At 49.1% G+C, this 12,123-nt stretch overlaps 1 protein-coding gene across 7 annotated transcripts in view; it reads right to left on the bottom strand.

Moving 5' to 3' along the window:
• The window catches only part of TMEM63B (transmembrane protein 63B), a 46,330-nt gene that overhangs the window by 16,273 nt on the left and 17,934 nt on the right, over window positions 1-12,123 (bottom strand). For all 7 annotated transcript variants that reach the window (XM_071739306.1, XM_071739303.1, XM_071739307.1 and 4 more), the window contains 2 exons: window positions 1,489-1,687; window positions 808-887 (listed from right to left, as the gene is read on the bottom strand). In XM_071739306.1, coding sequence (XP_071595407.1) covers window positions 808-887; window positions 1,489-1,665 — 257 coding nt within the window. In that variant the 5' untranslated portion in view covers window positions 1,666-1,687. Of the gene's footprint in view, window positions 1-807; window positions 888-1,488; window positions 1,688-12,123 lie in introns of those variants that run through there.

Below are 12,123 nucleotides of genomic sequence, written 5' to 3'. Positions count from 1 at the left end.
TCAACTTGTCAGCACTTGGGATGTGAGCTAAAGTCACACTGGCACAACAGTGAACACTTGGCACCTATTGCTTCTCCATCTCCTGCTTGCTTCAGCAAGGAGGATGGGAGGGGGTGAGCCAGCAATTCATTTGCTCCTTCTCTGTGCCCCTTGCCAAACCAGAAGTGCCTGGTGGCCTGTGCCTTTCATCTGGTGAACAAACTAGTGAGGGTGAGCTCCACATTTACCCTGGCCACAAGTGCTCTCTTAACTGTCAGTGCAGGTCCCTGCTTCACCCCTTCCTGTGCTCACATGCACTGCACTCTCACAATCCTGGCCAGGTGTCCCAGCCATCCATCCCTTCCTGGTGCCTTCCCTGCCTGAGCTTGGTGAATGAGAAGTCTCCCACATGGAAACACAACACTTTTAAGCACTTGTAATGATAACTACACTCAGCAGAGTCACAAAGACACCTCCAGAGGCTTAACAAAGCCTTACTGTGTCAGCCCTCACCCTTCCCGTGACCTCTTTTCCTCTTTCCTCCCTACCCTCTTTCTGCTGTTCCTCTGTAAGGGCCCCAGCACACCTCTATCACTGTAGGAACCATAAGTGATACGGTGGGGACCATTTCCTGCGTTCGAAGAAGAATGCTGTAACAGAAAAGCTGGTAAACAGGGATTTTTCCTGCTCTTGGAGGTCAGAGGATCCAACTGGCATGCTTGCCTCTCTTCCCCAGCTGCCTCTGGCACATGCAAGGGGATTTGTCCCTTCTGCCCCACAGCAAAGAAGGGTACCCCTTGCACCTTTGTTTTCCTCTCCCATGCTTACCTGTCAGCATCAGTCACCAGGGCCAGGCGTCCGTAGTCCCAGGCAACTTTACGCAAAATTGAAAAGACAAACAACAGTGCCTGGAAAAGAGCAAAGGGAGGGCTATGAGACGAGGCATTGCCCTAGCTCTGTCCTTGTCCTCTGTGTGCAGAGCCACAGGGTGGTAGGAAGGGACAGGGCTGCCCAACAGTGCACTGAGGCCATTGGACAGCAAAAATTACTCAGGGCTGTTAAAATCAGACTCTCTGGATGGCTGTGGGAGGCAGAGGTCCAGGATGCAACACACAATAGCTAAGTTAGCCACAGGATCAAAAGGCCCCCAAAGAACTGAGATTATGGCTACAGCATTTGTGGTCCTAAGGAGGAATGAACAAAGCCTTTGGGTGGATAAAGCTGCAGGGACTTGGCATCATAAACAGGAGTTTTGGGATGCAAGACTGACCTAAGCTGACTCACAAACAAAAATTTGCAACATCCTTTCACAGGGTTGGTGTGGCGGTATTTGAATTATGTCAATAGGGGCTAAGCCCACAGTGGCTAAGGGACATGATCAGGGTCATAAAGTCAACCAGCAGCAAAGTCAGGGATGGTATCTGCTACCCTTAACTCTAATCACATGACCACATACATCCCTTCACAGCTAATTAGGGAAGAAGTTGTTGAAGAAATAGATAGACTTACGAGAAAGCACATAAAGTCAAGGGCTAGGACGGTGGGCACCCCACCAAAGGGCAGCCCCTGCAGCACAGTGCTGCGGATGCGGGCACTGTAGCAGTAGTCCTTGGTGCTGTTGTTGCATGTGGAGGTTTTGCAGGCAGCCCCTGCTGAGCCCAGGGTGGCGATCACGTAGGGAAGCATCTCTACAGCTTCATCGTCTTCCCTGGGGAGAAAAAAGCTTGGTTAGGCACACACCAGCTGGACAACAGAATATTCCCTGTTGGAATCAGGACTCAACTTTGCTTGCCAACTCAGACTCCTTTGCACTAAAGGATTTCCCTTGGAACCACTGTCCAGAGACAAGGTCACATGGAGAACCCTGCTGAGTTTGGTGGGGTGCTGGAAGAGCCCTGGTGCTTTAGCAGCTTTGATTCCACCACACACGGTACTGGAGCTCCCTCCCTTGTTCCCCCACTTTGATGGCGCTTAGGTGCACCTCTTTCTCACCAACTGCACCTCTTCCCGAGGACATGGTGTCTCAACAGGGACAAAAATAGGTACAGGAAAGAACAAGAGTGAGGGTGTTGGGACATGGAGTCACATCTGGATGATGGAAACAAACTGCTATGGGACAGCTGCTGCATCATGATTCCACAGTTTCCTTTGCCTGGCTATGTGCCAGTAGCCTTATAAGCCTGAATCACCACCCTCTGCACACTGCAGACCTCAGCTCCCAGGGCACCCATCAGGGGCTAGTTACACCCACCCCACACTTGTGTTTTTAATTTCCCCTGACTTGGATGCATTCAGATGCAATCACACAGAGGGAAGGGTCTACTATTTAACTTGTCAAATATTTTATTTCTTTCAGTGCCCTCTTGACATTGCTACAGCACCAGCAGCTTGGGTTGGGTCAGTTCAGCAGCACTGCTTGGAGGTGGGGACATCCTCAGCTCAGGCAGAGCAGCTCCATGGGAAACACAGAGAAGACCATGCTAGCAATGGGTAAATGCAACTAGCATCACTAGAATGGTCTAGAAACAACAAACTGACATCAGGAACACAACTGCTTTGTAGAACAGGGGCAGAAAAACCCATTGGTTGCAGAAGAAAGCGATAACAGATGGAAAATCTTCACAGACTGTCAGTCTTTGAAGTGTATCTCTTACCCTGCCCCACCAGCCACCCCAAATCCTTCACTACTACTCCAAACCATGCCAAAGTGCTGGCTGGCACAGCATCACAGCTGGGCAATGCTCAGGAACTGCTTACCCAAGCCCAGAAATGCCATCCTGGTAGGCTGGATGAAGAGCAGCCACCTGCCCAAAGCACAAGGAAAGCCACTGCCACTGCCCTGTAATGATTCGAGCCTCTTGTCCAAGAGATAACCCCAGCCACCAGACCTGCCCTTCTAGCTCCATGTTGGATGGTGACATTAGCAGACTGGCCACAGGGTGTTTCCCTCCAGCTCAGGTGTACATCCTGATCTCTCACATGGCTGCAGAGATTTATCAGCATGGCAGCACAAATAGTGCTGGACAGTGACCACCAAACCATTCGCTGCAGTGTCCTAGAGAGCTCAGCTTCAAAGTGACCCCTCCTGGCTCAGCTGATTTGGATGCACAGCTGCAAGCCAGCTGAAGCACCAAGTACAAAGGGCACCATGAGCAAAACCTCTGGGTCCAAGCATTGAGGGGAGTCAGCCAAATTGGAAAAGGCTCCAGGCAGCCTCTGAAGAGATATTCACAGGTACAGGTACGGAACTGAAGCAGGGCTGCCACAAGCACACACAAAAAAAGAGTAGAAAAGTATGAGAAAAAAGTGAAGCCATGAGGTTAGAGTTTGGAACCAGCTGGGTACAAGGCAGATCAATTTACTCTGGCTGAATTTACAAGAAACTTGGAAGCTCCAGGGGAGAGATGTGAAGAAATGATGGGATGAGACTCACCAAAGGCAAGTCACACACTCTGGAGTGTGAATGGTTATACCCCTCTGTTTTTACCTCCCAAGTGCCAACCTAGATGGAGTCACTGCAAAGAGAAACACCTCTCATTCCTTATTTTTGCAATCTTGTAAACCTTTAGGTTGTAAATGGTACCTTGCAGCAACAAGTTCCAGATGTTGAATAAAAAATCTACGATCCCACCAAAATTTCATAGCCTTCAGTTCTCCCTGCATAGGGAGAAAATGCAAAGAACAAAAGTCCTTGCTTTTTCCAGACTTACTAAGCTCACTACTGTTAAAAGTGCCCTCTCCTTCCCATGATATGAGACGTCTTCCAGTTCTAATCACACATTCCCAGTATATCCTCTTTTTTTGATCCTACAGAAAGGTGACTGGAACCACATATGATATCCTGGGTAGAAAAATGACCTTGAACTGCCAGAACAGAATCCTGATGCTCTCAGCATCTCTCCTTGCACTACAGCTTGTGCAGCTGAGCATGATTTACTTCTCCAAAGGCATCCTTGCATATTGAGGAAAAGCATCTTGCTAACTGGCCTGCAAATACGCCCTGAGTAGTTGTGGTAATTTAGAAGCCAGCCATGTCCCAGAACAAATAATTCTTTCCAGTACACCTGGGTGGGTGCTCCTTGCCTCACACAGCTTCACACAGTCACTTTAAAGTCATTTCATCTTGACAAATCTGAACCACTCCAGGGTATCTGGAGATTTTAGGTACCTTGCTGCACATCATCTTTTCTGGGTCATTAATAGCAAAGGACCTCTCTGCTCATAACACTGAAATTGCTCATTGTCCCCATGCTTTGTTTGTTGACCCTTAGTCAGTTTTTGATCCAGGAGTCTCTAAGTGTCCTCCAGCAGAGAGTTTTCTTGACAGTGTTTTGGGAGGAATTTTTCCTTACATCCAAGCAGATCACACAGGCTGGTCAAGTATTATGTATTATTTTACTGAAGTACTGAAAGACTTGCAACAGATCAGGAAAGTATAATTTTTCTTTCCAGAGACCAAATTACTCACCTTATTCCTACATGTTTTATAGCCTCATTTTCTAGTCATCTTTCCAAAAGAAATGAGGCTCACATGCTCACATTATCCATGACCCTACAATAACTATCATTTATAAACGCCATTACATGATCAAGGCAAACTTGCAAGTCTATGGGTAATTTGAGACGCATTTCACAGAGACAGGACCAAGAAATGCACTTGCTTTTCTGAAGCCTAGAAGATGGACTGGAATGAAATGTGTAGAACCCTTCCTTGCCTCTCCAGCAAGCTGGCCAGAATAGCCCATAGAGGAAAAGCTGTGGCACATGACCAAGGGCTACATTGCCTTTTCATCAGCCCAGCCAGGTGGCACAGCAGCAGTCAGCACCATCCCTGGGGTATGCAACCTCCCACCCAGCTGGTGAGCACAAGAAGGGGCTCCAATGGAAACAGAGGTGCTTCAGGTGTGTGGGAAGGCTGGGAGAGCTCGTTGGGATGTCCTGGGCACTTCTGCCCCCTTCCAGCTCCCCCCACAGCAGGCTAGAGGTGACCTGCCATCACATCACTTCAGGTGAGACCCACCAAGCTGAGCTGCTTCTGGGGTTACAACATGAATTAGGCAACTAAGGAAAAGCTCATTCACCACCTCTGAAGGCTCCATCAGTAGTACCTACTTAACATCCTTCATCTGAAAGCCTTCCCCAGGAGCCTATCAGCTGAGCAGGAGGCTGTTTGGTCTTGCCTGGCAATACCTCACATCCTCACACTCAGTTTGCACTCTTTTTCCTCATGGGATGTAGAACACAGCAAGCTGGGCTCTGCCTGGACTACAATGCTAACATAAGCACAAGACAGCCAGGGCCCCAAGTGTTGGTGGGAAGTCATTGTCAGAGCTGGAGCAGTGGGAACCAGCCCAAGGCACCCAAAGCCGTTTCCATGGCTTCCCATCACAGCACTCAGTGGGGCCAAGGAAGCAGTAAGAGCAGGACATCAAACCAGGTCCTACACAAGCCCTGGAGCCTTCCCCTCCTGCACCCTGGGCATTTACTGCTGACTTCTCCAAAATAGCAAGGACAGCACAGAAAGACCAGCCAAAAATAATTTTCAGCACTTATTAAGCATCACTGGCCTCCATCTCCTTCCCTGAGCAGCAAGGAGGGGGGATGGAGGAACAGCAGTCACTGCCCCCAGAGAAACCTGCTTTTTGCTATGCATCACAGTCTCAATGTCCCCAGCAGGACTGACGTATCCACACTGCCCCATGTTTCTACCCCCACAAAGCAGGAGCAGAGGCATCTTGCTTCCTAGCTGAAGTCTCTAAAGCACGTCCCACCAGCAGCACAGAGCTGCCAGCTCCTGCCTGCTAAGCCCTGCACAAATGCAGCCCTGGGACCTGCTGCTCTCCAGGGCTTGGCAGATGCAGCAGGGCAGGGGCTCTCTCCTCCTCCTTCTTGCCTTTGTCCTTGGCCTGCAGGTCAGCACAGCTTGGTACTTTTCCTCTTGGATGAGCACCCACGTGGAAGTCAAGTAAGTCTCCATGCTGACACCTGCCCATTGCAGGGCAAAAGAGAGGAGAAAGAAGCATGAAACTGAGAATGCTGGGATGACATGCCTTGGCCCTTGCAGCCTGAAAAGATAGACATGAAGAGATGCTCAGACAGACATCAGGATGCTCACAGAGTTATCCTGCAGTCTGGGCAGAGGGTGACAGGCAACAGAGCCCTAAGGAGCTCTTGGAAGGCAGGGGACCAGCAGGTACTCATTAAGTATGCTGCCTGCCCCCCACAGAACTCTGCTGCAGCACCAGCCCTCCCAAGCAGAGCATTTCCCATTCTCCTCTCCAGCGCATCCTGGAGCCCCCATCCCTCATGCCAGTGTTTGTATCCTCTACCAAACCCCTGGAACCAGGAGGAAAGAAGGAAGAGAAAGCAGTCTGCTGGGACTCAGGCAGGAGTGATGCAGAAGCTGGATAGCTGGCCCACAGGCAGACAGATGGACCAACATGGGCATGTGTCTAACCAAGTTGTTCCAGTCACACCACTGATGTCAGCCAGATATGAGGAGGTGGCCTGAGAAACTCTTGCATAAAAATATAAATCAATAAAACATATACCTGCACTTGCAAACAGAATGACGTAAACACACAAGCTATGTTCATTTGTTTTCTCACCAGTAAAGGTTAATAACCCTGATTTCTAATTAGAACAGTGAGATTGTGCTCTGGTAGAGATGTATTCATTTATAGAAATATGAGATTCTCACAAAAGGCTTGGAAGCATGGAGACAGGCAGCAGGATACTAACAGGTCTGGGGTTAGAAGACTAGAAATTTTCAGATTAAAAAAACTAAACAAACACCCCCCAAAAGATCCCAAACAGCCCAAAAAAATCTCTAGGACACAACATTCAAGCAGATGAGGTGCATTTTGGTTCCTAGCCCCAAAGGGTGTTGGGGGGTCATCGCCTTCACTTTGAAAATCTGCTCCTCTGGGGTCCTCTGTCTCCCAAGTTCCCTTGGCATCACCATGCATGATCCACCTTGTGACAGAAGGTACCTGAGCCCAGAGGTCCTGCCCACCAGGGCACCACAGACCTGCCTGCACTGGGTACTTGGAGACTTTCATGCAGCAGCTGGCACCCAGGACTGAGGGAGCCTTTTCACCCCCCCACACAGCCACATAGGTTACCTGCACCGTGATGGAGAAGGCCAGCAGTGCTCTCTGCAAGCTGCACAGGATCTTGGCGTGCCAAAAGGGGAAAGCCTCAGGAGAGAGATGGAGAAAGGTGCTGCAAATTAGCTGGAAGCCTTTCCTAGAGTACGGCAGCAAAGAAAAGTGCACTCTTGGTGAAGACAGAGCAGTGGGAAAACTGCTCCAGAGCATGCTGCAGCACTGGCATGGGGCTTTCAGGCAGCTAAGGACTGGAGAAGTGCTGACGTGCAGGGTGCAGTGAGGAGGAACATGATCTGCAGGCCAAGGGAAAAAGCATCAAGAAGCCAATGTGCAACCGGCACATTTCAGACAAGTCTGGGCAAAGCACCTCTGAGCATACAATAGGGATCAGTCCTGTATCACCAGGAAGGAGGAGGGCCTGCCAAAGCCCTGCATCTCTCTGCCTCCTTTTCCATCTCTCACCCAGTCAACATGCAAAGCTCCCTGTGTGTTTCAGTGTCTGCATGAGCTGGCCAAGCAGACATGGGGACTCCAAAGCTTCGATCCGACTACCTCAGCTTTTTCAAAGCAAAAACTAAGTGCACTTTTGACCTAGGTCCAAAGTCTTTGCAGCTGGCTTTGCATCAGGCCTCAAATATCTACCAGCAAAGGGCATCACACTTTTCTAGCGTGTATCAGCTCCCAGCCCTAGTGTTAGCAGGTACTGCCCCCATGATGCTCATAGCACTGCTCTGCGGCAGCTCAGGACCCCCTGGTCCTGCTCCCAGCACAGCTGTAAGCACAGATGACCACATAAGTGACTCATTTGCACTAGGACAGTGCCTGGCAGGAACAGAAGTAGACTGTCAGAAGAGAGCCTTCGAACCCATGAGAAACTTGGGTCTGACTTTCTCTTAAAGGCAATGAAGACCTACACAGCTCACTTCATGATCAAAATGGGAAGGAAGCATGGGTCCTCCACCCAGAAGGAGGAGGAGAATGTCCTCCTGACATTCTGTCCTGAAATTGCTAGAAGGTGAACCTGAATGGGAGACTCTGCTTACCCCCTGGGGCTCAGTACTGGACTGCTCTTGCGTTCCAAAGGCTTGAAACAGGGTCTCTTCCCTGGGAAAAACCACTCCGCTAGCTGGAGAATTTCAGCATCAGGGAAATCTTCAAGTTTCGGGTGAAACCAAACCATTTGATTTCCACAAATTCATGACTCTTCCATCTTGGAGGCTATTTTCTCATCCATGATTTTCAATAAGAGATTTTGAGTGCTAACTCCCATGAAGGTCAGGGAATCTGCCCATTTCATTACTGTCCTCTTCAAGATCACCTGGGATAGTCAATCACAAAACCTTGCCTCTGAGCACCAGGAAAACACTTCATGCTGCCTTTGCCCACTGGAAACTGCCTTGCCAAGCAATACAGATTTCACTGCAGACATCTAGGTCTTGTTTATGCCACTTTTTACAGGAACTCCCTCCAATCTGTTGGTAGTGCTTTGAGGTTGTATGGTGCCCTGAACATAATGTACCATGCCAAGAGGGGATGTACCATAGCTCAAAACCCTGGTGTGATGTGATTCATGCTCTTCTCATCTTGGCTGGTTAATTTGTCCTCAGACTAAAGGCTCTTTGGTCTCTCCCACTCCATGTTCTTCCCCCATGTCACATCTTGCTGCCCTCCTGTCTCAATTTCACACCCCTTCTGACTGGATGCTTCTGGGCAAGGAATATCCCTGCTTGGTCATCGAGGAAAGATGGATGGTGTCCCCTTCCCATTCCAGGCAGCTTTGGTGGAATAGCAGCACCCACACAACACCATCCTCTGACTCTGCTGCCAGCAAGGCTGCCAGACTGCCTCCATCTGGCTACAAGGAAGCAACACAGCCGCAGCACTCAGCATTTCTGCATCACTGAGGAGGACCCAGCCCCTCTTGACAGCACCTGGACACTCCAAGGGTCCCATCCATAAGCCCTGCCCTAATCTACAGCAAGGGTCCATTCTCCTCCTCTGCCATCAAGAGGAGTCCCAAGCCTATCTACACCAATCAGCTCTCAGTCTGTACATCAGAGTCATGGCCAACCTGATTTGCATTAAGTTTTGAGTGTTACATTTCATGAGTCACCAAATCAAACACTTCAGTTCCAAATATATCTACCTGACACTTCCCCTTCAAGCTCCTGGCCTGTATATCTATCAGAAAGAAATCAAGTTTGTCTGCCAGATGGTACTTTATAAAGAAATACTGCTTACTGTTTGGCTTCCCTTGTTTCCTGTAGGCATATGCTGGTGGCGATGCAGCAAACGCAACATAAATAAATTGAGTGGTGAGACTGATGAGGTGCTGGACTTCACACTGTATATTCTGCAGAGCAGTGGCCATATGGCAACCAAAGCCTGGCTGGGAGTGAGTCCGGAAAACAGGACTTCCTCTTCTATCATCCAGAAACAGTAATGTTACCAATGGACGTTTACAAAACCAAAGGATGGAGACTCCAGCATCTTTCAACACCAGTGGTTTTCAGCTTCAGGTTTATGGATCCCAGTTGCACGTGAGCTGTTCCTCAAGGGCTGCCTTATTGGTCATCCACTGTATGTCTGTTATCAGTGCTTATGTGACTTGCATGTGCTCTGCATTTCCCTTGCAAAACATCAATGGGCCTGCCTCAAGTTGTCTCCCCCTTACTTGAATCTTTAGGTGAATGACTATCTATAGGTATATAGTATATATGAAAAATATTTATGTTTTACTGCAGAAATATAACTTCAGTTTCTAAGCACTGTTAAGGAGAGCTGTTCAGGTGTAAGATGTCTGGCTTGGCTGAAATCATGGACTAATCTCCCTGGTGATCCCTTGTTTACTCTGAATTATTCCTTGTTCTCTTGTTTCTAAAATGACCAAATGACATCTTGTCTGTTTTGCACAGGTGCACATTTTTAGCAGAAGCTTTGCACCTCTCTAACCTCTCATCCCTTTTTCCTTTGTTTATCTGTAAGCTCACCTCATCTTAAGAGTGTCTTGTTTATCTCTGATCTTAATCATCTTGTGCATAGGGGACTATTATACTTTCCTTCCCTCATGTCCCATATCTGTCCCCCATAAGTTGTCAAACACTGGGTATTCCCACCTGCATCCCGCTTTTGCTCTTGTGTGAAGCATACATGTCTCATAAAACCAGGTTTTTGAGTTAGCCTCTCAAGGTCATGTTGACCATTTTCTCCTCCTCACTTCTGCATGACAGCAGACTCATTGTAGCACAGCGCTCAGACATGGGAATTTTATCATCACCTACATGGTGTGCTCACCACTGCCCACCAGGCACTTCCTACCCATCTAGTGATGTAAGTCACCAAGCAGTGGCAAAGAGCATCTCTCAGAGTTGTCCAAGCCACCTCTCAAGGCTCCACAGCTGGTTCCTCACCAGGGGCTGGTAGTATACCCTACAGTGCCAGCCATGGGAGCATCCCTGCTCTTTATTCTGCCACATGCAAGTTGGATACTCAGATGTCATTGGGGGTAAGCTTCTGTCTTGCCCTGTCCTCTTGCCCTAAACACCACCACCACCACCACCAGATTCAGCATGCGCAGGATAGGGAAGTATCTCTCTTGTATGGTACTGCATAAAAGCTTCATGCCCCTGCTTTTAGCCATTGGTCCACAGAGACCCATGAAACTTGAAACCTTGCATCAGTTCAGGAAGAATGGCAAGCATGGGCTGCTTAGAGCAGCATCGCTGGAGATAATACTTAGCAGCACACAGAAAAACTCTCCTTCACAACAGAACGTGAGTAAGAGTGGCACTAGGAGGGAAGGGCCCACCAGCCTGGTCCTCTCACCCAGCACAAGACACATGGGATGTAAAACAAGGAAACCTAGGGGAACACTCCTTCCCTTGTGGGCACTGGGGAGCAAGCAGCCAGGATGCTGCATGACCTTCAGCAGGAGAAGCCTCTCATTGTTGCTCCCACAACAGAAACATCCACTCCAAACCCTGGCACCTATACCATTGCTGTAACAAAGGCAGAACCTTTCCAAAGGTCCTCAAGCAGATTGCAGCTCCAAGTGTTTGCATTTTACAGGCTAAGGATGTTCTCACCTTTTCCTTACCTTTCTTACAGCACTCTCAAGGGAGGACTTGCCCTGCAGGGTTGGTCTACAAAGGACCCACAGCACAAAGCAACAAAGGTAAATGCACTCACAACCCTGCAGCAGGTAGAACTGAACTCCCTTTACAGCTCCCTGCTGAAAAGGGATTTGGCAGCGATGAAGGAGAAGTCAACTGTTCCTCAACACCAGACACCAGCAAAGAGCTGTCACAGTAAGAGGGCTGGATGTGGCCAGCAACCAGGACAGTTACAGGAGAACATCTAGGAACAAGTACTCTGCACCTGCTGGGGAAATTGTGACAGGAGTCAGAGGCCCAACAACAGCAGCACATTCCAACCCAAGGAACAGCACCAGGACACTAGCTAGCACAGGGCTAGCTCAGCACTCAGTACAACCAAGAGCAGCAGGGCAACTTTGGGCACAAGGATGTCCAAACACTGTGATGCTAGGAAAACCTTGAGGATTTATGGCGTATAGTTCCCCTTACACACTGTCATAGCAGCTACTGAACTCCACAACAGGGGAGATAGAGGCTACAAGAGACCAATTTTGAGCTTCTGCTAACAGCAGAGGTCATAACAGAGTGAGATGGACATAAAACAAAGCCTTGAGATGATCCATGCCCCCAACCCTGCATCTATGCTGGAGAGAGAACAGCTGGTCCTCGCTTGGCATCAATGCCCTAAGGTGTTTCAATTCCTCTTCTGTAGGGTGTTTGTTCTGATGCTGCCAGACGGATCTAATCTAGAGACAGCTCCCCAATAATCTTTACTTGCTGGGGAGAGTGCGGATTGAACACCTCTTTTTGAGTCTTCAGGACAGCTCTGCCTGCCTTTGACCGCCAGGGCTGGGGTCTGCAACCAGGAGTCACTTACATGCAAGGGGGCTGGGGAGACTGGGCTCTCAGGCAGCCACCAGCTCTTGAGAGATGCTGACGGG

Source organism: Heliangelus exortis, chromosome 3 (genome assembly GCF_036169615.1).
Source record: "Heliangelus exortis chromosome 3, bHelExo1.hap1, whole genome shotgun sequence".
In the NCBI taxonomy this organism is placed as follows: domain Eukaryota; kingdom Metazoa; phylum Chordata; class Aves; order Apodiformes; family Trochilidae; genus Heliangelus; species Heliangelus exortis.
Note: the sequence above shows the minus strand (reverse complement) of the source record. Positions and strands in the feature narration are given on the sequence as shown.